The sequence below is a fragment of the Pongo pygmaeus genome, chromosome 4 (genome assembly GCF_028885625.2).
Source record: "Pongo pygmaeus isolate AG05252 chromosome 4, NHGRI_mPonPyg2-v2.0_pri, whole genome shotgun sequence".
Lineage (NCBI taxonomy): Eukaryota > Metazoa > Chordata > Mammalia > Primates > Hominidae > Pongo > Pongo pygmaeus.
The window spans coordinates 145,922,884-145,950,070 of NC_072377.2; the positions used below are offsets into that span (position 1 = coordinate 145,922,884).

General features: G+C 46.2%; 6 protein-coding genes across 6 annotated transcripts in view; all 6 read left to right on the forward strand.

Annotated features, from left to right (window-relative positions):
* The window catches only part of LOC129036253 (protocadherin gamma-A3), a 173,655-nt gene that overhangs the window by 68,797 nt on the left and 77,671 nt on the right, over positions 1-27,187 (forward strand). The gene's annotated exons all lie outside the window — the stretch shown is intronic.
* Positions 75-3,083, forward strand: PCDHGB6 (protocadherin gamma subfamily B, 6). Its single transcript, XM_054489318.2, has one exon. The coding sequence runs from the start codon at positions 316-318 to the stop codon at positions 2,776-2,778; it is 2,463 nt and encodes an 820-aa protein (XP_054345293.2). The 5' UTR covers positions 75-315; the 3' UTR covers positions 2,779-3,083.
* PCDHGA10 (protocadherin gamma subfamily A, 10) lies at positions 4,924-7,813 on the forward strand. Its single transcript, XM_054489314.1, has one exon. The coding sequence runs from the start codon at positions 5,315-5,317 to the stop codon at positions 7,811-7,813; it is 2,499 nt and encodes an 832-aa protein (XP_054345289.1). The 5' UTR covers positions 4,924-5,314.
* PCDHGB7 (protocadherin gamma subfamily B, 7) lies at positions 7,848-12,499 on the forward strand. Its single transcript, XM_054489326.2, has one exon. It carries the CDS (start codon positions 9,973-9,975, stop codon positions 12,397-12,399), a length of 2,427 nt encoding a protein of 808 aa, XP_054345301.1. The 5' UTR covers positions 7,848-9,972; the 3' UTR covers positions 12,400-12,499.
* Positions 12,520-21,426, forward strand: PCDHGA11 (protocadherin gamma subfamily A, 11). The gene has a single exon (XM_054489313.2). It carries the CDS (start codon positions 13,341-13,343, stop codon positions 15,849-15,851), a length of 2,511 nt encoding a protein of 836 aa, XP_054345288.1. The 5' UTR covers positions 12,520-13,340; the 3' UTR covers positions 15,852-21,426.
* PCDHGA12 (protocadherin gamma subfamily A, 12) lies at positions 20,259-26,714 on the forward strand. The gene is made up of 2 exons (XM_063665568.1): positions 20,259-25,549; positions 25,641-26,714. The coding sequence occupies exon 1, from the start codon at positions 22,811-22,813 to the stop codon at positions 25,493-25,495; it is 2,685 nt and encodes an 894-aa protein (XP_063521638.1). The 5' UTR covers positions 20,259-22,810; the 3' UTR covers positions 25,496-25,549; positions 25,641-26,714.

Below are 27,187 nucleotides of genomic sequence, written 5' to 3' on the forward strand. Positions count from 1 at the left end.
CGAATTCAAAATGAAAAACCGGGCTGCTGTCCCGCACGGAGCCTCTGGGCGCCGCTGTCGGCCAGTGCAGAGCAAGCGCTGACGCCGGGGATCCCTCAGCCTCTGGCCTGGGATTCCCTGCGCAGCCAACAACAGAAAGAAGAAAAGCAGCTCCCACACAGAGCCTCCCGGCTGCTCAGACCTTGCCCAGCACACCGGATTCCCAGCTCCGAGACCCGGGACTCCTCCTGTCCTGGGCCGAACGCTCTTTTAGCGCAGTAGAGTGCACTTTCTCCAACTGGAAAAGCGGGGACCCAGCGAAAACCCGAGCGAACGATGGGAGGGAGCTGGGCGCAGAGGCGCCGGGCCGGCCGGCGGCAGGTACTATTTCCTTTGCTGCTGCCTTTGTTCTACCCCACGCTGTGTGAGCCGATCCGCTACTCGATTCTGGAGGAGCTGGCCAAGGGGTCGGTGGTGGGGAACCTCGCTAAGGATCTAGGGCTCAGTGTCCTGGATGTGTCGGCTCGCAAGCTGCGAGTTAGCGCGGAGAAACTGCACTTCAGCGTAGACGCGGAGAGCGGGGACTTACTTGTGAAGGACCGAATAGACCGTGAGCAAATATGCAAAGAGAAAAGAAGATGTGAGTTGCAATTGGAAGCTGTGGTGGAAAATCCTTTAAATATTTTTCATGTCATTGTGGTGATTGAGGATGTTAATGACCACGCCCCTCAATTTGATAAAAAGGAAATACATTTAGAAATTTTCGAATCTGCATCCGCTGGTACACGACTATCGCTTGACCCTGCGACGGATCCTGATATAAACATAAACTCAATTAAAGATTATAAGATAAACTCTAATCCTTATTTTTCATTAATGGTTAGAGTTAATTCCGATGGTGGCAAATACCCAGAGTTATCTCTGGAGAAACTCCTAGACCGGGAAGAACAGAGATCTCATAGCTTGATATTGACTGCCTTGGACGGAGGGGACCCACCAAGAAGTGCCACCGCTCACATAGAAATTTCTGTCAAGGATACCAATGATAACCCCCCGGTTTTCAGCAGAGACGAATATAGAATTAGTCTTAGTGAAAATCTGCCCCCTGGGTCCCCCGTGTTGCAAGTGACAGCCACTGACCAAGATGAGGGGGTCAATGCTGAGATAAATTACTACTTCCGAAGCACTGCCCAGAGCACAAAACATATGTTCTCATTGGATGAGAAAACAGGTATGATTAAGAATAACCAGTCATTTGATTTTGAAGATGTAGAAAGGTACACCATGGAAGTGGAAGCGAAGGACGGAGGTGGTCTCTCTACCCAGTGTAAAGTAATCATAGAAATCCTGGATGAAAACGACAACAGCCCAGAAATAATCATCACTTCTCTCTCTGATCAGATTTTGGAGAATTCCCCTCCAGGAATGGTTGTTGCCCTCTTCAAAACACGGGACCTGGATTTCGGAGGAAATGGAGAAGTCAGGTGTAATATAGAAACAGACATTCCATTCAAGATTTATTCTTCTTCCAATAACTACTACAAACTGGTGACAGATGGAGCCCTGGACCGAGAGCAGACACCAGAATACAATGTCACCATCGTAGCCACTGACAGGGGCAAGCCGCCCCTTTCTTCCAGTAGAAGCATCACCTTGTATGTCGCTGACATCAACGACAACGCCCCAGTTTTCGACCAGACATCCTACGTGGTTCACGTGGTCGAGAACAACCCCCCAGGAGCCTCCATTGCGCAAGTGAGCGCCTCTGACCCGGATTTGGGGCTCAATGGCCGCATCTCCTACTCTATCGTGGCGAGTGACCTAGAGCCCCTGGCGCTGTCGTCATACGTGTCAGTGAGCGCGCAGAGCGGGGCGGTGTTCGCGCAGCGCGCCTTTGATCACGAGCAGCTGCGCGCCTTCGAGCTCACGCTGCAGGCCCGCGACCACGGCTCGCCCACGCTCAGCGCCAACGTGAGCCTGAGCGTGTTGGTGGGAGACCGCAATGACAACGCACCGCGGGTGCTGTACCCAGCTCTGGGTCCTGACGGCTCCGCGTTCTTCGATACGGTGCCTCGCTCTGCAGAGCCCGGCTACCTAGTGACTAAGGTGGTAGCGGTGGACGCCGACTCGGGACACAACGCCTGGCTGTCCTACCACGTGCTGCAGGCCAGTGAGCCCGGGCTTTTCAGCCTGGGGCTGCGCACTGGGGAGGTGCGCACGGCTCGAGCCTTAGGCGACAGGGACGCAGCCCGCCAGCGCTTGCTGATAGCTGTGCGTGACGGTGGAGAGCCGCCACTCTCTGCCACCGCCACGCTGCATCTGGTATTCGCAGACAACTTGCAAGAGATACTGCCAGACCTCAGCGACCGCCCTGTACTCTCTGACCCCCAGGCTGAACTGCAGTTTTACCTGGTGGTGGCCTTGGCCTTAATCTCAGTGCTCTTCCTCCTCGCCGTGATTCTGGCCATTGCCTTGCGCCTGCGACGCTCTCTCAGCCCTGCTACTTGGGACTGCTTCCATCCTGGTCTCTGTGTCAAGTCTGGACCTGTAGTTCCCCCCAACTACAGTGAGGGGACTTTGCCTTATTCTTATAATCTGTGCATTGCCCATACGGGTACAAAAGAGTTTAATTTCCTAAAATGCAGTGTGCCCATACATTCCAATGAAGACATGGTTTGCAGTGTTTCTCCTGGAGCCTTAATTCCACCTCATGGTGGGGAGGATTTGACTTCACATCCTGAGACTCTAACTTCGGTGAGTTTCTCTTTTTTATGTGTGATTTATCTAATAGTCTACTAGTTTCTCATATTTTGGGCATACTACTTTATTTTCATATCTAGAATCATATGTTTAAAATCCATAGCTTTTTACAATATTTTCTCAATGTTTTTTCAATTATAGTTTTCACTATATTTGGTTCATAAGTTGCTCTATCTTTTTGTAAAAGAATGTCACCAGATTGAAGATATTTTGTCTTTGTCTTTTATTTTATTTATTTATTTTTTTTTTGAGATAGAGTCTCGCACTGTTGCCCAGGCTGGAGTGCAGTGGCGTGATCTCTGCTCACTGCAACCTCCGCCTTCTGGGTTCAAGCGATTCTCCTGCCTCAGCCTCCCAGGTAGATGGGATTACTGGTGCCCCTCACCACGGCTAAATTTTTTGTATTTTTAGTAGACATGGGGTTTCACTATGTCGACCAGGCTGGTCACAAGCTCCAGTCCTCGTGATCCTCCCACCTTGGCCTGTCAAAGTGCTGGGATTACAGGTGTGGGCCACCATATTTTGTCAAGTTCTGACTATCGAACAGAAGCAGTGGTCTTGGCACCTAAGAAAACAAACAAGTAACCTGTCCAAATTTGTGAAGACTTAGTGAATTTACCATATCTTATTTATATATTTTTAAAGCCTAAAAATATTCAGAAGACAGGCCCAGTGGCTCACACCTGTAATCACAGCACTTTGGGAGGCTGAAGCGGAACGTATCACTTGAGCCCAAGAATTGAGACCAGCCTGGGCAATATAGGGAGACCCCCCATCTCTACTAAAACAAAAACAAAAAAAAACATTAGCAGAGTGTGGTAGCATTCCCTTGTGGTCCCAGCTACTTGGGAGGCTGAGCTGGGTGGATTGCTTGGTCCTGGGAGGTCAAGGTTGCAGTGAGCCCTGATCTTGCCACTGCACTCCAGCCTGGGTGACAGAGTGCGACTCTGTCTCTAAAATAAATAAATAGGCAGGGCCAAGTGTGCTGTAATTCCAGCACTTTGGGAGGTGGAGGTGGAGAATCTCTTGAGCCCAGGAATTTGAGACCAGCCTGGGCAACATAAGGAGATCCCATCACTACAGAAAATTTAAAAATTAGCAGGGTGTGGTGGCACATGCCTGTGGTCTCAGCTACTCTGGTGGCTGCGGTGGGAGAATCGCTTGAGCCCAGGAAGTCTAGGCTGCAGTGAGCTGCCTGGGTGACAGAGTGAGACCCTGTCTCAAAAAAAAAAAAAAAAAAAAAAAAAAAAAAAAAAAAAAAAGACATTTCTAAGAAATGAAATGAAATGCTATTGCCTTTGCACTCAGTCTCTGTCTCTGATTCTCTGATAGAAGATTTTTGAAGAAAAAAGATAAAATCTTTGAAGAGTTCTATACTTGGAAGGCATAGTGACATAAACACTTCTGAACATCCTGTTCTCTGTGTGAAAGAAGTGAACTTCTATACCCTTTGCATTTGAGGGAATAATTGCTACTGGGTTGATGGGCACACACAGTTGAAGATATGTGAACCACTGGACTTTGGCGTCTCATACAAACTGCCTAAGAGAAGAGATTATTTATACTGGTATTGATGCTCTGATGAAAACAGGTCATTTGACATAAACACTTACTTGTTAAAAACCTATATCACTACATCTAATTTTGTTTTCTAAAACTTTTAGTACTTCAAATTCTACATATTTCTTTTCTCATTACAATGCAAACAGTTTAATTTGCAACTGTAATATATGTTCATTTTAGTTTGTGATTACCTGCTTAATCATTTAAATAGGTCCATTTAACTTGTATCCCTGTAAGATAAAGTATGTTTTACACAAAAAGGTTCATTAAAGCTCAGTAAAACTATTCTAGAAGAGTTCTTTTAAAACCTCTTACACAATCCTAAGCTAAATAAGTTTAATGAATTAAGTAGTTAAAATTATAAAGCTTCAGAGCGAATTATCTCATGAAGAGTTTATTTAATATAATCTTTGTATGAATGTATACTAAATAAAATTGAAGCATTCAAATCACAATTTTAAATTATAAGACTTTTCTGAATATACCTAGACACTAATATGACCTAAAATAAGTATTATTTACCTTTTATTAAAGTATGTACATTTCTGTTGGGAAAACGTGTTGCAAATATATATTTAACCAAACATTATCGTGAAATATTTACAATATTTTCACTCCACTTTATCACACCTCCTGTAAGAAACCTACATATAGTAAATTATTTAAAGATAGGAGTGGAGAAACCAAAGAATCTATGTAAAATATAATAATCCAACAGAATAGAGTTTACTTTCCATTGCATGTTATCACTTGGGTGCAGTAACTTCTTAGGACTCTGAGCGCCGCTGTTCACCTACTAGGAGAGAAAACGCAGCCAGAGCTCAATCCGGATTCTCAGGGCTTCAACTACACAAGCCCCACAAACCGGCTGCTGGGCTGCAGGGAAGCTCACTCCAGAATTTAAAGTGCCCAGGCTACAGAGACACCCTGAAGCCACAGAAAGACAAAGGAACCGGTTGAAACACACAACGTGTCCAGTGAGGACTTTGCAGAATTCTGTAACCAGACGACAATGGCCGCTCAAAGGAATCGCTCAAAGGAATCAAAGGATTGCAGCGGGCTGGTCCTGCTCTGCCTTTTCTTCGGGATTCCATGGGAGGCTGGAGCCCGGCAGATCTCCTACTCAATTCCTGAGGAATTAGAGAAAGGCTCTTTCGTGGGCAACATCTCCAGGGACTTGGGGCTGGCGCCCCGGGAGCTGGCGGAGCGCGGAGTCCGCATAGTCTCCAGAGGTAGGACGCAGCTTTTCTCTCTGAACCCGCGCAGCGGCAGCTTGGTCACCGCGGGCAGGATAGACAGGGAGGAGCTCTGCGCTCAGAGCGCGCGGTGCCTGGTGAGTTTTAATATCCTTGTGGAAGACAGGGTGAAACTTTTTGGGATAGAAATAGAAGTAACTGATATCAATGACAATGCTCCAAAATTCCAAGCAGAAAATCTAGACGTAAAAATTAATGAAAATGTCGCTACGGGAATGCGTTTTCCTCTCCCGGAAGCTATTGATCCGGATGTGGGCGTGAACTCCCTGCAGAGCTATCAGCTCAGCCCCAATAAGCACTTCTCCCTAAGAGTTCAGAGCCGTGCCAATGGCGTCAAGTACCCGGAGCTGGTACTGGAGCACTCCCTAGATCGCGAGGAAGAGGCCATTCACCACCTGGTCCTCACCGCCTCCGACGGGGGTGACCCTCTCCGATCTGGCACTGTCCTTGTCAATGTGACTGTCTTCGATGCAAATGACAACGCGCCGGTCTTCACCTTGCCAGAATACCGAGTGAGTGTTCCTGAGAATTTGCCTGTGGGCACTCAGCTGCTGACAGTCACAGCCACCGACAGGGACGAAGGTGCCAATGGAGAAGTGACCTATTCATTCCGAAAATTACCTGACACGCAATTGTTGAAGTTCCAACTAAACAAATATACTGGAGAAATAAAAATATCAGAAAATCTAGATTATGAAGAAACCGGTTTCTATGAAATAGAAATACAAGCAGAAGATGGAGGAGCATATCTTGCAACTGCAAAAGTGTTGATTACAGTAGAAGATGTAAATGACAACAGTCCAGAGGTGACCATCACGTCTCTATTTAGTCCAGTGACTGAAGATTCACCTCTGGGAACAGTCGTAGCCCTTTTAAATGTGCATGATTTAGACTCTGAGCAGAATGGACAGGTAACCTGTTCCATTTTGGCGTATCTACCATTTAAATTAGAAAAGTCCATTGATAGTTATTACAGATTGGTGATACACAGAGCCCTTGACAGGGAACAGGTATCCTCTTACAATATCACAGTAACAGCCACAGATGGGGGAAGTCCACCTCTATCAACGGAAGCTCACTTTACGCTACAAGTGGCAGATATCAATGACAACCCACCTACCTTCTCTCAAGTCTCCTACTTTACCTATATCCCAGAGAACAACGCCAGGGGTGCCTCCATCTGCTCAGTGACAGCGCTGGACCCGGACAGCAAAGAGAATGCCCGGATTATTTACTCCCTGGCTGAAGACACCATCCAGGGGTCACCTCTGTCCTCCTACATATCCATCAACTCAGACACTGGCGTCCTGTATGCTCTCAGATCCTTCGACTATGAGCAGTTTCATGAGCTACAGATGCAGGTGACAGCCAGCGACAGCGGAGATCCTCCACTCAGCAGCAACGTGTCGTTGAGCCTGTTTGTGCGGGACCAGAACGACAATGCGCCCGAGATCTTGTACCCCGCCCTCCCCACAGACGGTTCCACTGGCGTGGAGCTGGCGCCCCGCTCCGCAGAGCCCGGCTACCTGGTGACCAAGGTGGTGGCGGTGGACAGAGACTCGGGCCAGAACGCCTGGCTGTCCTACCGTCTGCTCAAGGCCAGCGAGCCGGGACTCTTCGCGGTGAGTCTGCACACGGGCGAGGTGCGCACGGCGCGAGCCCTGCTGGACAGAGACGCGCTCAAGCAGAGCCTCGTGGTGGCCGTCCAGGACCACGGCCAGCCCCCTCTCTCCGCCACTGTCACGCTCACCGTGGCCGTGGCCGACAGCATCCCCCAAGTCCTGGCGGACCTCGGCAGCTTCGAGTCTCCAGCTAACTCTGAAACCTCAGACCTCACTCTGTACCTGGTGGTAGCGGTGGCCGCGGTCTCCTGCGTCTTCCTGGCCTTCGTCATCGTGCTGCTGGCGCTCAGGCTGCGGCGCTGGCACCAGTCACGCCTGCTGCAGGCTTCAGGAGGCGGCTTGACAGGCGTGCCCGGCTCGCACTTTGTGGGCGTGGACGGGGTGCGGGCTTTCCTGCAGACCTATTCCCACGAGGTCTCTCTCACCGCGGACTCGCGGAAGAGTCACCTGATCTTCCCCCATCCCAATTATGCGGACACGCTCATCAGCCAGGAGACCTGTGAGAAAAAGGATCCTTTGTCTTTGTTAGATGATTCGAAGTTTGCTATAGAGGATACCCCATTGGTTCCAGTGAGTTTTATTTTTATTTTTACTTTTTATCTTGTTAAAAAAAAAAATTGGTTTTTACTTTGAAGTTTGAGGCATGATGGTGGAAAGTAAATGCTAAAACACTGATGAGTAGAATTTGATGTTTATTAAGGTGTTTTTTTTTTTTTTTTGACTTTCTGGTAAAATTCACCTAGTCTCAATCAAGGCCTATATGTCATAAGGCTTTGTTATGATTAGCTTTGCAGAACCTTGTAGTTTATAGTGTTGTTGAGTACAATATTGACAATTCCTAAGACAGACTTCCATACAGAAGTGCCTGTCAATTTATATTTCCTCCTGGGTGGTCACATATTGAAACTCCAGCCCCTTAATCAACCCTCTTGTTCTGAAGGCAGGTCTGGTAAGAATAGGTAAGTATCAGAAAGAAATGGCCTCTGGAAATACAACCCAAATCCAAGATACTCAATGCAGTTCTTCCCAAGGAGAAGGGCAATAGGCCTTTTTCAAACTACATTTTATATATTTTTCAATCTACACTTTGTGGTGATAGTTGCAGTTTAATATGCTAAGTTTTTCATTAATATTGAATTAACAATTTATTTATAACAATGTATGCTTAGATTTTTCGAGCTCTATTTATACCTGATAACACTGCAGCATCCTTTTTGCATACAATTCTTTAATTTCACACTACTATGTGGAAGATATAGCATTTTAATTTAACTTTCATTGCTCAATAGGGATCCTGAGAAGGCTATAGAGGGTGAAATTAAGAACATTTGGGATTCTGCTTTTGTCTTTTTTGTTAAATTTTCTAATGACTAAGGCTGAAAGTAAATATGGGTTGGGAAGACAGATAAATTTGTACATGTTCCCAAGAACAGGAGCAAGAGATATATGACAAAGCTATTTTAGTGGCTCTTTAATGTATAAGGAGGCAAACACCCGAAACTCTGAAAACCCTGAAATTGAGAGGCAAAATAAACTTAGAGTCAAGAAAGAAATGCCATTTCTGCAGATCAGAATACAAACACCAACCACAGCTGTAAAAAAGAAAAGAATATATGTAACGAAGTAAGGGAAATTATATAAACAAAGGATCATTGGAGGTACTGATGAGTTCATTTAATTCAATGAAAATAGTGATGTATTAGGTAGATCTCTTAATTTTATTACTAGTATTCTACTAAATGTGGTAGTATAAAGTCAAAAAGCATTCCGAAGTTTCTCAAGACCCTTATAATTCCATGACTTTTTTCAGGTCAGTCAATATTTGTTGAATGATAGGTCTGTGGAAGGAAAGCACACTCTTTAGGGTCATAGTTATTAACTATTAAACCATTGAAACTATTATTTTATATTTGTGTTAATGAGAGTCAAAATTATTCTGCATTCATCTCAAATCTATTCTGAAAAATACAGGTTTTTTTAAAAACTACTCTTGACATTGTAGCTATTGTGAGAAAATATTTTGAAATATAATTATTTAAAAGCAATACAGGACACCCTGGATGATGGTAATGACTAGGGCAATGGTTGCATTCCAGTACTTAAGTATGAAATAAGGAATTATTGCTTTCCAGGTGAATATAGGCTAGAATTGAAGACAAAAAAATTTGTTGCTTATCTTCAGTACTTCCAGCTTCATAGATAATTGCTCTTAAAAGGAACAAGAATGACTGCCTCTGGATGGAGGAATTGGATAGCAATGGGCCGTGGGATAGGAGACCTATAAACCTTCATGCTATATTCTTTTGTGCCTTTTTAAATTTTGAAGAAAAAATATTCATTTATTCAAGATATATGTAAATTCAGTAACTAAAAAGATATAGTTATGACCACGTGGAAATATATTTCCTGATGTAAAAGGAATCACTGAGGAAAAAGATTAAAATATTTTGGCTGTCAACTCGTAGTTAAAAAAAAATTTCTTGAAAGAGATAAAGTCAAGCTGCAGTCCCACACGGAGCCTCTGGGCGCCGCCGTCGGCCAGTGCAGAGCAAGCGCTGACGCCGCGGATCCCTCAGCTTCTAGCCTAGGATTCCCTGCGCAGCCAACAGCAGAAAGAAGAAAACCACCTCCCACAGAGAGCCTCCCGGCTGCGCAGACCTTGCCCAGCACACCGGATTCCCAACTCCGAGACCCGGGACTCCCCCTGTCCTGGGCCGAACGCTCTTTTAGCGCGGTAGAGTGCACTTTCTCCAACTGGAAAAGCGGGGACCCAGCGAGAACCCGAGCGAACGATGGGAGGGAGCTGGGCGCAGAGGCGCCGGGCCGGCCGGCGGCAGGTACTATTTCCTTTGCTGCTGCCTTTGTTCTACCCCACGCTGTGTGAGCCTATCCGCTACTCGATTCCGGAGGAGCTGGCCAAGGGGTCGGTGGTGGGGAACCTCGCTAAGGATCTAGGGCTCAGTGTCCTGGATGTGTCGGCTCGCAAGCTGCGAGTTAGCGCGGAGAAACTGCACTTCAGCGTAGACGCGGAGAGCGGGGACTTACTTGTGAAGGACCGAATAGACCGTGAGCAAATATGCAAAGAGAGAAGAAGATGTGAGTTGCAATTGGAAGCTGTGGTGGAAAATCCTTTAAATATTTTTCATATCATTGTGGTGATTGAGGATGTTAATGACCACGCCCCTCAATTCCAGAAAGATGAAATAAACTTAGAAATCAGTGAATCCGTCAGCCCGGGGATGGGAACAATTCTTGAGTCTGCAGAAGATCCTGATATTAGTATGAATTCGCTGAGCAAATACCAACTAAGTCCTAACGAGTATTTCTCATTGGTGGAGAAAGACAATCCTGATGGTGGCAAATATCCAGAATTAGTATTGCAGAAGACTCTGGACCGAGAAACGCAGAGCACTCACCACTTGGTACTGACCGCCTTAGATGGTGGGGACCCTCCCCGAAGCGGTACTGCTCAGATAAGAATCCTGGTAATAGATGCCAATGACAACCCCCCAGTGTTCAGCCAGGACGTGTACAGGGTCAGCCTTCGGGAAGACGTGCCTCCAGGCACCTCCATCCTGAGAGTGAAGGCCACTGACCAGGACGAGGGCATCAACTCAGAGATCACTTATTCCTTCTCTGGTGTGGCTGACAAAGCTCAGCACATGTTCTCTCTGGATTACACTACAGGAAACATTCTAACTCAGCAGCCTTTGGATTTTGAAGAAGTAGAAAGATATACGATGAACATAGAAGCAAAAGACCGAGGATCTCTCTCAACACGGTGTAAAGTAATTATAGAAGTTCTAGACGAAAACGACAACAGCCCAGAAATAATCATCACGTCACTCTCTGATCATATTATGGAGGATTCCCCTCCAGGAGTGGTTGTTGCCCTCTTTAAAACACGGGACCGAGACTCAGGGGAAAATGGGGAAGTCAGGTGTAGTTTAAGTAGAGGTGTTCCATTTAAGATTCATTCTTCTTCTAATAATTACTACAAGCTAGTAACAGATGAGGCCCTGGATCGGGAGCAGACCCCAGAGTACAACGTCACCATCGCAGCCACCGACAGGGGCAAGCCTCCACTATCCTCCAGCAAAACCATCACCCTGCACATTACTGACGTCAATGACAACGCACCGGTTTTCGGACAGTCAGCCTACCTGGTCCACGTGCCAGAAAACAACCAGCCGGGTGCCTCCATAGCGCAAGTCAGTGCCTCTGACCCAGACTTCGGGCCCAACGGCCGTGTTTCCTACTCTCTCATTGCCAGCGACCTGGAGTCACCAACGCTGTCCTCCTACGTGTCCGTGAGCGCGCAGAGCGGGGTGGTGTTCGCGCAGCGCGCCTTCGACCACGAGCAGCTGCGCGCCTTCGAGCTCACGCTGCAGGCCCGCGACCAGGGCTCGCCCGTGCTCAGCGCCAATGTGAGCCTGCGCGTGTTGGTGGGCGACCGTAACGACAACGCACCGCGGGTGCTGTACCCTGCACTGGGTCCCGACGGCTCCGCGCTCTTCGACACAGTGCCGCGGGCCGCGCAGCCAGGCTACCTGGTGACCAAGGTGGTGGCCGTGGACGCCGACTCGGGGCACAATGCCTGGCTGTCCTACCACGTGGTGCAGGCCAGTGAGCCCGGGCTCTTCAGCCTGGGGCTGCGAACAGGCGAGGTGCGCATGGTGCGTGCTTTGGGTGACAAGGACTCGGTCCGCCAGCGTCTGCTAGTCGCTGTAAGAGATGGAGGACAGCCACCCCTTTCAGCCACTGCCACGCTGCACCTGGTGTTCGCAGATAGCTTGCAAGAGGTACTGCCGGATTTCAGCGACCGTCCCACACCCTCTGACTCCCAGGCTGAGATGCAGTTTTACCTGGTGGTGGCCTTGGCCTTGATTTCTGTGCTCTTTCTCCTCGCAGTGATTCTAACTATTGCTCTACACCTACGACAGTCTTTCAGCCCTACTGCAGGGGGCTGCTTTGAGTCAGTTCTCTGCTCCAAGTCCGGACCTATGGGTCCCCCCAACTACGGTGAGGGAACGTTGCCCTATGCCTATAATTTTTGTGTGCCTGGGGATCAAATGAATCCAGAATTTAATTTTTTCACATCTGTTGATCATTGTCCAGCCACACAAGATAACCTCAACAAAGATAGCATGCTACTGGCTAGCATTTTAACTCCCAGCGTTGAAGCAGATAAGAAGATTCTTAAACAGGTAAGTATTTAAAAATGTATTTAATCCTTTTTATATTACACTATGACAATATATTCCAATATAGTGGTATTATTTTAAGATTCTAGATAACCTCTTCATAGAGTTCCCAAAATATAGGTCAATTTTATGGTTATCATTATTAAAACAAAAGTTTAAATTAAATGCCTCAGTCTTCCTACTATTCAAAGACATTTTAAAGCAAACTACATGGGTAATCTGCGGTGACATTTTTATGAAAATACCTTTCCGTTAAAAATATAAAATACTGGTATATTTTTATGGCATGGTATTTTAATTGAAACCCTGATGCTACTCAATTTTTCTCAAGTATTTCATCTTCATTTACTCAATAAAGGAACACTTGTAAGAATTATAGTTAGGCATCCTACCTGATGATTTTATCGGGACCGTATTATTTCCACTTCCAGAAATGTCGTTCCTTTCAGTCAGTTAAAATCAACTGGAACCAACTATAACCTACAAGTTTTCAGCTCCAGTAATATTTTGAAAACTTTTTAAAAATTAAGCAAGCCCTTTTAATAATTACTCCTTTCGTGGGTGTTCTTGGTAAAGTTTTAACATCACATAATATAAGTATTGTGTATCATCGTTTTTAAGCTCTACAAATAACGTGTGATTCACAAAGAGGTGAGCGTAATCATTTCTTCCGGAATTTCTTAGTCGTTGCAATAATAAGAATGGGCTCTAGGCGCCGCTGTTCACCAATCAGGGAATGGGAAGCTGCGCGCCATTGAGTCCCTCCCTCCCCCGCCTCTACCACACAAAGCGGAATGAGATGGATACTCACAGATCCTGACACTGGAGACTTAGAAGTATTTTCCTTCGCTTTCTGATATATTTTGGATGCAGTCGGCCTAGGACTTCATAGATACATAAGCCGATTCACAACCAACCAGCTCAAGAAACCGCGGAATATCGGCTTAGAGCCTGCGATGGCGAATCGGCTACAGCGCCTGGACCGCAGTCGGCTGGTGCTGCTGTGCATTTTCCTGGGGACGCTGCGGGGGTTCAGGGCCAGGCAGATCCGATATTCGGTGCCAGAAGAGACCGAAAAAGGCTTCTTCGTGGGCAATATCTCCAAGGACCTGGGGCTGGAGCCCCGGGAGCTGGCGAAGCGCGGAGTCCGCATCGTCTCCAGAGGGAAGACACAGCTTTTCGCTGTGAATCCGCGAAGCGGCAGCTTGATCACGGCAGGCAGGATAGACCGGGAGGAGCTCTGTGAGACGGTGTCCTCCTGTTTTTTAAATATGGAACTTCTCGTGGAAGACACCTTGAAGATTTACGGAGTGGAGGTGGAAATAATAGATATTAATGATAACGCTCCCAGCTTCCAGGAAGAAGAAGTGGAGATAAAAGTCAGTGAGCACGCAATTCCTGGGGCGCGATTTGCTCTTCCTAATGCTAGAGATCCAGATGTGGGCGTGAACTCCCTCCAGAGCTACCAGCTCAGCCCTAATAATTACTTTTCCTTGCAACTGCGGGGCAGAACGGATGGGGCCAAGAATCCAGAGCTAGTACTGGAGGGAAGCCTGGACCGAGAGAAAGAGGCTGCTCACCTGCTCCTCCTCACAGCTTTAGATGGAGGCGATCCCATCCGAAAGGGCGCAGTTCCCATTCGTGTGGTGGTCCTCGATGTAAATGATCACATCCCAATGTTTACACAGTCCGTATATCGCGTGAGTGTTCCAGAAAACATCAGCTCCGGAACTCAGGTGCTGATGGTTAATGCAACGGATCCAGACGAGGGAATCAACGGGGAAGTAATGTATTCATTTCGGAGCATGGAAAGCAAGGCTTCTGAAATATTCCAATTGGATTCACAAACTGGAGAAGTTCAAGTACGGGGGTCTCTGGATTTTGAAAAATATAGATTCTATGAGATGGAAATTCAAGGCCAAGATGGTGGAGGTCTCTTTACCACCGCGACGATGTTGATCACTGTTGTGGATGTGAATGATAACGCTCCAGAAATAACTATCACCTCTTCTATTAATTCAATTCTGGAAAACTCTCCTCCAGGTACAGTCATTGCTCTTCTAAATGTGCAAGATCAAGATTCTGGAGAAAATGGTCAAGTCTCCTGTTTTATTCCTAACCACCTGCCTTTTAAATTAGAAAAGACTTATGGAAATTATTACAAATTGATAACAAGCAGAGTGCTGGACAGGGAGTTGGTCCAGAGCTACAATATAACATTGATAGCCACAGACCAGGGAAGCCCGCCTTTGTCTGCAGAAACTCATATCTGGCTGAATGTGGCAGATGACAACGATAACCCTCCCGTTTTTCCTCACTCCTCTTACTCTGCCTACATTCCTGAAAACAACCCCAGGGGTGCCTCCATCTTCTCAGTGACCGCCCTCGACCCGGACAGCAAACAGAATGCCCTGGTCACTTACTCTCTGAAGGATGACACTGTCCAGGGGGTGCCTCTGTCCTCCTATGTCTCTATTAACTCCAACACTGGTGTTCTCTATGCCCTACAATCCTTCGACTATGAGCAGTTTCGAGACTTACAACTGAGAGTGATAGCACGTGACAGCGGGGACCCGCCCCTCAGCAGCAACGTGTCGCTGAGCCTGTTCGTGCTGGATCAGAACGACAATGCGCCCGAGATCCTGTACCCTGCCCTCCCCACAGACGGCTCCACTGGCGTGGAGCTGGCACCCCGCTCTGCAGAACCTGGCTACCTGGTGACCAAGGTGGTTGCAGTGGACAAAGATTCAGGCCAGAACGCCTGGCTGTCCTACCGCCTGCTTAAGGCCAGCGAGCCGGGACTCTTCGCGGTGGGGGAGCACACGGGCGAGGTGCGCACAGCGCGGGCACTGCTGGACAGAGACACACTCAAGCAGAGCCTCGTGGTGGCCGTCCAGGACCACGGCCAGCCCCCTCTCTCGGCCACCGTCACGCTCACCGTGGCTGTGGCCGACAGCATCCCCGAAGTCCTGGCGGACCTCGGCAGCCTCGAGTCTCTGGCTAACTCTGAAACGTCAGACCTCACGCTGTACTTGGTGGTGGCTGTGGCCGCGGTCTCCTGCATCTTCCTGGTCTTTGTCATCGTGCTGCTGGCACTCAGGCTGTGGCGCTGGCATAAGTCACGCCTGCTGCAGGCTTCTGAAGGCGGGTTGGCAGGTATGCCCACCTCACACTTTGTAGGCGTGGACGGGGTACAGGCTTTCCTGCAGACCTATTCCCACGAGGTCTCTCTCATTGCGGACTCGCAGAAGAGTCACCTGATTTTCCCCCAGCCCAACTATGGGGACACGCTCATCAGCCAGGAGAGCTGTGAGAAAAGCGAGCCACTCTTGATAGCTGAAGACTCGGCTATCATTTTAGGCAAATGTGACCCGACAAGCAATCAGGTGAGATTTATTTCTCTGCCTCCTAATTGTTGGTGTCTTGGCACAAGTCTTTTAAGGAGATGTTTTTTGAGCCTGTTATGAAAACTGTTTGGGGGGCGGCGGCATATATTTAGTTCATATATATTTAGAGCAATACATGTGAGTTTTACTTTGCCTTTCATGAGATTACCATAATCTTTCAGAACGTTTTTGTGAAAGTCATTTTTCAGTCCTGGCATATTTTCTTTTGATTTCAACGGGGCCATTCAACTATGCTGGCTTGGTTTGGAGTAAGTTGAATTTTAGTATTATTTTTCTATTATCAGTGTATGAGGCTCTCAATTTATTATATATAGATACAAATTAATGATTCACAGACACTTTTTATTTCCATTTCAATTTTGCTGTGCCTTCACTGATTTGTAGTTATATTCCACCATTATTTGCTATTACTGCTAATGTTCAAATTTTGATCCTGTTGATTTAATAGCATGCTCCCTCTAGCTCTCTTTCTCATCTATCTATCTATACACATGCACACACACTTATACATGTAAGCTTTTCTCTGAGCAATTTTAGTTTGATTCTTGGTGGCTGGTAATATGCTTAGATCCTGTTGACTATTTCAACTTTGTCTCATTTCTTCATCCTATCAACACAGACATATTGACTGGCTTTTAACTACTGGATTTCCTTGGGAGACAAAATTTAGATCACATTTTTTCTTAAGCTCTAGATGTCTTTTCCATTACTATGGTGAAGTTACATTTACTGTTATGAGGAAATAATTGAACTATTGAACTGGTATTATTTCCCTTTATTCTTTTACTTTGGTGTCTGTGTTTGTATGTATGGAAGGTTTTTTAATGTAGTAAATCGATATATAGAAATAACTTGATTTTGATTCAGTGCTTCTCAAAAACCTATTTTCAAATGTGCTAAAGATGTCTACAGATTTATTCAAATAGAGTAGTTTGTGAATATATAAATAGATTGAAGGTATTTGGACTTTAATTAAACTGATTTAGCTAGTATCCTTCTGGCTATTTTTTTGTTCATTTTCAGTGTACTTGGGAGTCATAGATTCCTTCTTTCTTTCTTTATAAGGTCATTCTTATGGCAAATAGTACATTCAGTTCTTTTATTCAGACCAACTTGTTATTGAAGCTTGATAGTTGCCTGACATACATGTTATCTGAAGCAATGCCTAGGAAAGCCAAATGAGGACAGGAGACTTATCTAGGGTTTTTGATCACAGGAATCATTTCCATAATCAATTCAGTCAACACTCTCACATCACTTCTAGGTATTTGCCCCAAATTACTTGCATATTTATGTTCCCTTTCAAGTTTAGTTTTCTCATTTAGGAATTTACCTTATGTCATTAGTTGTAAACTGACTATCTAGGGCTCAGACAAAAATAATTTCAACTGTAGGAAAGGCAAGTCTTCCAACAGATGCCTACATTTTTCTTGAAGTCAAGAAAAATGTTCGGGTATTTTGAGCATCTAGGGATAGGATTTATACTTGTGGAATTCCAAACTGAGAAAAATGATGTAAGGCATTGTACTTTAACTGGAATTAGTTAAATAAAAAGGTTATGAGGTATTTGGCTGGGAAAAGGAGATTGTTCCATATTATAAAACCTCATCTATACTAACTTCCCAAGATCTTGGAGAACAAAAAGGAAGGGTTGGCTTTGAAATGTGATATTAAGAGGGTTATGTTGATTTGGAGGTAGTGATAAAGTTCTGTTAATGTATAACATATAGTCCCATTAAACAGAGGATAAAAATAAAACACCATCACATTTCATGTTATTAATTCCTATGGCAACCTACTAGGCTATAGCTTTATATTCTCTTTATGATAAAAGCATGAAACACTTAATAATCCTTTTCAGAAACCTCTTTTATAAGTGATAAGAAGGGTGTGGCTAACTTTATTCTGAATATGCCCTATATAGCTCTCAGTGCTCCTCCAGTTTTCTCTGATAAAACTAGGAGGAAAATTATCTGCACATCAGATTGAAAATAACAGTGCATATCATTTCATAGTGGTCAAAATTTTTCCATACCACTTGATGGGGATGTTTTCCCACATGGTTTTCGTTCTACATCAGGAGAGAAGACTGCCTAGTTCTTGCAACATGTGCATTGCTTCTGCTTAGAAAAAAACAAACTTTTAACTTCTCTTTACTGGGTTAATGACTGTTCTGTAGGATCCCATCTCTAAGGAATCTTCTTTGGTAGTAAACACTGGAAAATAGTCACTACCAGAACTCACAAAATGTCTAGTTTCCTATACATTAGTCCAACACATCTGTGTAAATTCTGAATCCCATTGAATTAGCAAAGGCTTCCGGCTGCAGTTTTCTAAATAGACTCAGAGCCCCGCTGTTGGCCAATGTGCTGCAAGAACTGGAGCCTGGGATCTACCAGGACAATATTCTGTTCAGTCACAGAAGCAAGTTGGAGAGTGGCCAAGACTTGGGCTTTCTGCTCCTGCAAATCTGATTCCATATGGATTGGGGTGCCCTCAAACTGGGAGCATTGAGTTTTCTATGTGTGGAAGTAAATATTTTAAAAGCACTTTGTGAAACATTTTCTCTTAACGTCGGAGATTGCAGCAACGCACGGGAAGGATGGGAAACAGGGTGAAGTAGAGAAGCAGGACCCGGCGGCGGCAAGCACTCTTCCCTTTCCTGCTGCCTTTGTTCTGCGGGGCACCCTCGGAGAAGATCTGCTACTCTATTCCAGAAGAAACGGTCCAGGGCTCCATGGTGGGGAACCTTGCTGAGGACATGGGGCTGCATGTTCAGGATTTATTGACCTGAAACCTTAGAGTTAGTGCAGAGAAACAATACTTTACCATGAACATGGAGAATGGGAACATACTTGTGAGTGACAAAATAGATTGAGAGTCACTGTCCTCAAAATCCTCCGTGTCATACCCTTAGAGATTGTAGCAGAGAATCCTCTAAATGTTTTTCACATAAATGTGATGATAGAAGATATAAATGATAATCCACCTCATTTTCCCCAAAATAGCATTGTTTTACAAATCAATGAACTAGCAATTCCATGCATTCGGTTTGGCCTGGAATCTGCTATAGATGCAGAGGTAGGGCCTCACTCTCTCCAGAGTTACCAGCTCAGTTCTAATGAACATTTCTCTCTGATGATGGACAACACTAACGGCAAGAATGCCCCAGAAGCCCCTGGACCAGGAGCAACAGAGCTCTCATCTCCTGGTCCTGAAAGCAATGGATGTGGGTGACCCAGTCCTAAATGGCACTGCTGCAATTCAAATTGAGGTCACTGATGCCAACAATAATGCCCCAGTTTTTAGTCAGGATGTATACAAAGTCAGCCTTAGAGAGAATGTGCCCCCAGGCACCTCTGTACAGCCACTGACCAGGATGAAGGTGTCAATGCGGAGATCACCTACTCTTTCAAATCCCTACGAGATGATATTGGAAATATGTTTGTGCTAGACCATCAAAATGGGGAAATTAAATCCAAAGACTTAATAGACTTCGAAATTCGTAGCAGTTATACCATGAGCATAGAAGCTAAGGATGGTGGAAGCATGACCAGCGAATGTAAAATTATACTAGAAATCCTAGATGAGAACGACAATGCCCCAGACGTGGTTTTTACTTCAGTGTCCAGTTCTGTAACTGAGGATGCAGAACCCTGGACGGTGATCACTCTGTTCAAAACACATGATAAAGATTCGAGAGAAAATGGAGAGGTTACATGCCTCATAAACGAAAGAGTTCCTTTTAGTATCTAATCTTCCACCAATAATTACTATAAGCTTGTAACAGATGGGACCCTGGATTGGGAGTGGATCCCGGAGTACAACGTCACCATCACTGCCACTGACAGGGGCAAGCCTCCACTCTCATCCAGCACAAGCGTCACCCTACGCATTGGTAAAGTCAACGACAATGCTCCGGTTTTCCACCAGGTCTCCTACGTGGTCCACGTGGCCGAAAACAACCTTCCCGGAGCCTCCATGGCATAAGTCAGCGCCTCTGACCTGGACCTAGGGCTGAATGGCCAAGTCTCCTATACCATCGTTACCAGTGACTTGGAGCTGCGGGCACTGTCGTCCTACGTGTCGGTGAGCGCACAGAGCGGGGTGGTGGTCGCGCAGCCCGCCTTCGACCACGAGCAGCTGTGCGCCTTTGAGCTCACGATGCAGACCCACGACCAGGGCTCGCCCGCGCTCAGCGCCAACGTGAGCCTGCGCATGTTGGTGGGCGACCTCAATGACAATGTGCCGCAGGTGCTGTACCCCGCGCTGGGGCCCGATGCCTCCGCACTCTTCGATATGGTGCCACGCGCCGCAGAGTCCGGCTACCTGGTGACCAGGGTGGTGGTGGTGGACGCAGATTCGGGACACAACGCTTGGCTGTCCTACCACGTGCTGCAGGCCATTGAGCCCAGGCTTTTCAGCCTGGGGCTGCACACGGGCAACCTGCTGGTTGCTGTGCGTGACGGAGGAAAGCCGCCGCTCTGCACCGCTACGCTTCACCTAGTCTTCGCAGACAGCCTGCAGGAGGCACTGCCAGACTTCAGTGACGGTCCTGTGCCCTCTGATTCCCAGGCAAAGCTGCAGATTTACCTGGTCGGGGCCTTGGCCTTGATTTCTATGCTCTTCTTCCTCGCAGTGATTTTGGCGATCGCCTTGCACCTGCGATGCTCTTCCAGCCCCTCTGCCTGGGGTTGCTTTAACCCTGGTCTGTGTTCTAAGACTAGACCAAGGGTTTCTCCCAACTACAATGAGGGAAATTTGCTTTATTCCTGCAATCTCTATGTTCCCTCGGATTCTAGAAAAAGATTTAATTTTCTCACCATGACACCAGAAACAGTCCCCCCACAAGATCTTTCTAATGAAGTTTCTCTGGTAGCAAGCTTCACTGAAGAGAATAACAAGATAAGCTCTAACTCTGTTGCTCCTACTCACATGAGTTCCAATAAATGTCTTTCATTTACAAATGGGTGTGGTTTAATTTTCAAACCAATATTTTGGCAAGAAAATCTTAAACATATTATATCTACTATTGCTTCAGGTTTGTTTGCCCACTCTTAATATTTTCTGTTCCTTTCTGTGTGGGCCAGTAACTTCATTATTAGCTTTCATGTATTTTTGAAACATTTTGACCATTTTTACAGGAGACTTTTTTTTTTTTTTTGGACGGAGTCTCGCTCTGTGGTCCAGGCTGGAGTGCAGTGGCGTGATATCGGCTCACTGCAAGCTCCGCCTTCCGGGTTCTGGCCATTCTCCTGCCTCAGCCTCCCGGGTAGCTGGGACTACAGGCGCCCGCCACCACGCCCAGCTAATTTTTTGTATTTTTAGTACAGACGGGGTTTCACCGTGTTAGCCAGGATGGTCTCGATTTCCTGACCTCGTGATCCTCCCGCCTCGGCCTCCCAAAGTGCTGGTATTATAGGCGTGAGCCACTGCGCCCTGCCCGGAGACATTCTTTATACACACACACACACACGTGTGAAAAGTGGGTATTATGATACTGCTGTCATTGAGATATTTTAATTGAGGAATAAATTTTTTTCCTGTGGTGTTTCTTGGGACATCAATATTTGAGTATATAAGGCTTTATCTTTAATCCATTAACTATAAATTTTGAAGAAAATTCATGAGAAAATGGAGAAAATGCTTTTTTAAAAAAAAAAAAATTGAGATTAAGGTCTCACTATGTTGCCCAGGCTGGACTCAAACTCTTGGGCTGCAGCGATCCACCCACCTCAATCTCCAGAGTAGCTGAGACTACAGTTGCCTGACACTGTGCCTGGCAGAGAAAAAAGGTTAAAAAAATAAGAACATGGTAATGATTTGGTAATATTCAGTTACATTTACTTGTGATTCTTGTAATTCAAGTAAACTCAATTTTATGTCTGATCTTTTCTCACAGCTACCTATATATTTCTTCCCAATTTAAAATATATTATTTTATGCCTAGCAAATATCTTATCTTTACAGTATAAATATTTACGCTCATGAAAGTACAGTAGCCAGTTATTTCTTAGGGAGAATTTTTTCCCTATATTTTGATGGGCTTCCGAAAGTATTACCAGTAATTGTTAGTAATTACAATTAGGTCAGTTACCCAGGAAAAGGTAAGTCTGTAACATTCTTTGGACTACCAATTTTCTTTTACTAAGTTTCCTCAACAATAAATATTTTTGAAATATAATGTGTTAATAGTATTCTGGAGTACTTCCGTTATTTCCAGTCAATGCAAGTTGGAATGCTTCTACTTTATGCTAAAAATATTAATGTTTCTTTTTCACTTGGGTTCTTGTTAAGTGTGATTTTGATAATGTATACAATCACATATCATTTTTAGGTTTCCATAATATCATGAAAATTTGATTTTTAAGCGTTAAATGTCAACAACCTGGTAAAGTAATCCTTCCATTCAGGATCGTTCAAGGAATCTATTTAAAAATGTTTTCCCCAAATTATAGCTGAATCAGAAAGTTTAAATTATTATATTATATGATTTGTCAAAAAGAGAAACTCCTAGGGAGACATACCCCATAATAGGTGTGTTGGGGGAACAGTAATCTCAAAGCATATGCACTAACATTATAAGATTAAAATCATTGTTTATAGAAACTTACAATTCATGTAAAAGCTCATTGGGTAAAAAATAAATAAATAAAAAAGAAGCTCACTGAAGTTTCTACTAAAGCGAATACTGTAGATTTCCATCCCCTTTTGAAGAACAGTAGGTGGAGCTATTTAAGATATAAAAACGAAATTTCCTTTCTGGGAGTTCAAGATTGTGCAGTTATTGGTTAGGACTCTGAGCGCCGCTGTTCACCAATGGGGGAGAGAAAAGCGGAGATCCTGCTCGCCTTGCACGCGCCTGAAGCACAAAGCAGATAGCTAGGAATCAACCATCCCTGGGACTATGAGGAAACAACGGAGGAGCTCTGACTTCCCAACTGTCCCATTCTATGGGCGAAGGAACTGCTCCTGACTTCAGTGGTTAAGGGCAGAATTGAAAATAATTCTGGAGGAAGATGAGAATGATTCTTGCGCGACCGCACCGGCACTGCAAAGGGCTTGTCCTGCTGGGAATCCTCCTGGGGACTCTGTGGGAGACTGGATGCACCCAGATACGCTATTCAGTTCCGGAAGAGCTGGAGAAAGGCTCTAGGGTGGGCGACATCTCCAGGGACCTGGGGCTGGAGCCCCGGGAGCTGGCGGAACGCGGAGTCCGCATCATCCCCAGAGGTAGGACGCAGCTTTTCGCCCTGAACCCGCGCAGCGGCAGCTTGGTCACGGCGGGCAGGATAGACCGGGAGGAGCTCTGTATGGGGGCCATCAAGTGTCAATTAAATCTAGACATTCTGGTGGAGGATAAAGTGAAAATATATGGAGTAGAAGTAGAAGTAAGGGACATTAACGACAATGCGCCTTACTTTCGTGAAAGTGAATTAGAAATAAAAATTAGTGAAAACGCAGCCACTGAGATGCGGTTCCCTCTACCCCACGCCTGGGATCCGGATATCGGGAAGAACTCTCTGCAGAGCTACGAGCTCAGCCCGAATACTCACTTCTCCCTGATCGTGCAAAATGGAGCCGACGGTAGTAAGTACCCCGAATTGGTGCTGAAACGCGCCCTGGACCGCGAAGAAAAGGCTGCTCACCACGTGGTCCTTACGGCCTCCGACGGGGGCGACCTGGTGCGCACAGGCACCGCGCGCATCCGCGTGATGGTTCTGGATGCGAACGACAACGCACCAGCGTTTGCTCAGCCCGAGTACCGCGCGAGCGTTCCGGAGAATCTGGCCGTGGGCACGCAGCTGCTTGTAGTCAACGCTACCGACCCTGACGAAGGAGTCAATGCGGAAGTGAGGTATTCCTTCCGGTATGTGGACGATAAGGCGGCCCAAGTTTTCAAACTAGATTGTAATTCAGGGACAATATCAACAATAGGGGAGTTGGACCACGAGGAGTCAGGATTCTACCAGATGGAAGTGCAAGCAATGGATAATGCAGGATATTCTGCGCGAGCCAAAGTCCTGATCACTGTTCTGGACGTGAACGACAATGCCCCAGAAGTGGTCCTCACCTCTCTCGCCAGCTCGGTTCCCGAAAACTCTCCCAGAGGGACATTAATTGCCCTTTTAAATGTAAATGACCAAGATTCTGAGGAAAACGGACAAGTGATCTGTTTCATCCAAGGAAATCTGCCCTTTAAATTAGAAAAATCTTACGGAAATTACTATAGTTTAGTCACAGACATAGTCTTGGATAGGGAACAAGTTCCTAGCTACAATATCACAGTGACCGCCACTGACCGGGGAACCCCGCCCTTATCCACGGAAACTCATATCTCGCTGAACGTGGCAGACACCAACGACAACCCGCCGGTCTTCCCTCAGGCCTCCTATTCCGCTTATATCCCAGAGAACAATCCCAGAGGAGTTTCCCTCGTCTCTGTGACCGCCCACGACCCCGACTGTGAGGAGAACGCCCAGATCACTTATTCCCTGGCTGAGGACACCATCCAAGGGGCACCCCTATCGTCCTACGTGTCTATCAACTCCGACACTGGGGTACTGTATGCGCTGAGCTCCTTCGACTACGAGCAGTTCCGAGACTTGCCAGTGAAAGTGATGGCGCGGGACAACGGGCACCCGCCCCTCGGCAGCAACGTGTCGTTGAGCCTGTTTGTGCTGGACCAGAACGACAATGCGCCCGAGATCTTGTACCCCGCCCTCCCCACAGACGGTTCCACTGGCGTGGAGCTGGCGCCCCGCTCCGCAGAGCCCGGCTACCTGGTGACCAAGGTGGTGGCGGTGGACAGAGACTCGGGCCAGAACGCCTGGCTGTCCTACCGTCTGCTCAAGGCCAGCGAGCCGGGACTCTTCGCGGTGAGTCTGCACACGGGCGAGGTGCGCACGGCGCGAGCCCTGCTGGACAGAGAAGCGCTCAAGCAGAGCCTCGTAGTGGCCGTCCAGGACCACGGCCAGCCCCCTCTCTCCGCCACTGTCACGCTCACCGTGGCCGTGGCCGACAGCATCCCCCAAGTCCTGGCGGACCTCGGCAGCCTCGAGTCTCTGGCTAACTCTGAAACCTCAGACCTCACTCTGTACCTGGTGGTAGCGGTGGCCGCGGTCTCCTGCGTCTTCCTGGCCTTCGTCATCGTGCTGCTGGCGCTCAGGCTGCGGCGCTGGCACCAGTCACGCCTGCTGCAGGCTTCAGGAGGCGGCTTGACAGGAGCGCCGGCGTCGCACTTTGTGGGCGTGGACGGGGTGCAGGCTTTTCTGCAAACTTATTCCCACGAGGTTTCCCTCACCACGGACTCGCGGAAGAGTCACCTGATCTTCCCGCAGCCCAACTATGCAGACATGCTCGTCAGCCAGGAGAGCTTTGAAAAAAGCGAGCCCCTTTTGCTGTCAGGTGATTCGGTATTTTCTAAAGACAGTCATGGGTTAATTCAGGTGAGTTTATATCAAATTTTCTTTCTTTTTTTTTTTTTTTTAATTGCTCTGTCGCCCAAGCTGGAATGCAGCGGCACGATCATAGCTCACTGCAGCCTCAAACTCCTAGGCTCAAGCAATTCTCCCACCTTCGCCTCCGGTGTAACAGGGACTACAGGTGCAAGCCACCTGCTATCTATCTATCTATCTATCTATCTATCTATCTATCTATCTATTTATTACTTTCTTGTAGAGACAGGAGTCTCACTATGTTGATCAGGCTGATCTGGAACTTGGGCTCAGGCGAGCCTCCTGCTTCTCCCTCCCAAAGTGCTGGGATTACAGGCGTGAACCACAGTGCCCCGCCCTTATCAGATATTCTTTTCTGGCTGGGCGCGGTGGCTCACGCCTGTAATCCCAGCACTTTGGGAGGCCGAGGCAGGTGGATCACCTGAGGTTGGGAGTTTGAGACCAGCCTGACCAACATGGATAAACCCCGTCTATACTAAAAAAAATACAAAATTAGCCAGGCGTGGTGGTGCATGTCTGTAATCCCAGCTACTTGGGAGGCTGTCAGGAGAATTGCTTTAACCTGGGAGGTGGAGGTTGCAATGAGCTGAGATTGTATCATTGCACTCCAGCCTGGGCAACAAGAGTAAAACTCCATCTCAAAAAAAAAACAAAAAAAAACTTTATCCTCTAGTTTCATCCACTGATGACACTTGCTTTAATCACTTATTATAATCGCTTCCAAATGAAGATTTTATAATTCCATTGTTTCTTCTACAGTTGTTAATTGGCTTTCTACCTTGAAGAAGAATTTTATATTCTCTATATATGTTTGTTTCTATGATTCTGGAAGCATGGTTTTCTATTTTATTCAATGGCCCGTAATCTGTTAATATCAGTTATTTATTTTGATGCTGAAATTGTCCCAGGATTGGCCTTTGGGACTCCCTTTAGGCTGATTTCTGTGTCCTTTCTGTTACAGCAAGCTTGGGATTATATCCAAGATTTGTAATTCCAGTGTACTTATTTCTGTCAGTGTAAGCAAAGTACGATTTCTGGACTAGATGACTTGGGCATTGTGGGGGAGGTGGAAATTAGAGGTATTCTCTGTTTTTCCTGTAGGATCTTGCATTTCTTCCTCTTGCTGCTTGTCTCTTTGTGTTGGGAATAGGCCCCCCAAAATCTGGCCATAAACTGGCCCCAAAACTGGCCATAAACAAAATCTCTGCAGTACTGTGACATGTTCATGATGGCCGTAACGCCCATGCTGGAAGGTTGTGGGTTTACCGGAATGAGGGCAAGGAACACCTGGCCCGCCCAGGGCAGAAAGCCGCTTAAAGGTGTTCTTAAACCACAAACAATAGCATGAGCGATCTCTGCCTTAAGGACATGCCGCTGCTGCAGATAACTAGCCCAACCCATCCCTTTATTTCCTCCCATCCCGTCGTTTCCCATAAGGGATACTTTTAGTTAATCTAATATCTATAGAAACGATGCTAATGACTGGCTTGCTGTTAATAAATATGTGGGTAAATCTCTGTTGGGGGCTGTCAGCTCTGAAGGCTGTGAGACCCCTGATTTCCCACTTTACACCTCTAAAAATATATATATATATATATATTTTTTTCTGAGCTTGGAGATATATATCCCTTAGTACACTTGGAATTTATAAAGCAGACATCAATAAATTTATATATATGTGACAGACACCAACAACAATCCAGTCACCTTCCCTCATACCTTATTTATGTACATATATTTTATATAATAGATATAAGTTATTAACAATTTATAAAATTACTTTGTTAATACTCTATATCATTTTCTAGCTGAATTTATCAATGATAATGCTCTTTTCCCACTTTCATTTTTTTCCCATTGACCATGCAGCAGTTTTGTGTAGAGCATCTGATAACAACTGATCTGTTTATCTAGGGGGGAGAAATCTAATTCAATGGA

Coding starts and splice junctions, on each gene's coding strand:
- PCDHGB6 (XM_054489318.2), top strand. CDS start 316: ATGGGAGGGAGCTGGGCGCAGAGGCGCCGGGCCGGCCGGCGGCAGGTA.
- PCDHGA10 (XM_054489314.1), top strand. CDS start 5,315: ATGGCCGCTCAAAGGAATCGCTCAAAGGAATCAAAGGATTGCAGCGGG.
- PCDHGB7 (XM_054489326.2), top strand. CDS start 9,973: ATGGGAGGGAGCTGGGCGCAGAGGCGCCGGGCCGGCCGGCGGCAGGTA.
- PCDHGA11 (XM_054489313.2), top strand. CDS start 13,341: ATGGCGAATCGGCTACAGCGCCTGGACCGCAGTCGGCTGGTGCTGCTG.
- PCDHGA12 (XM_063665568.1), top strand. CDS start 22,811: ATGAGAATGATTCTTGCGCGACCGCACCGGCACTGCAAAGGGCTTGTC.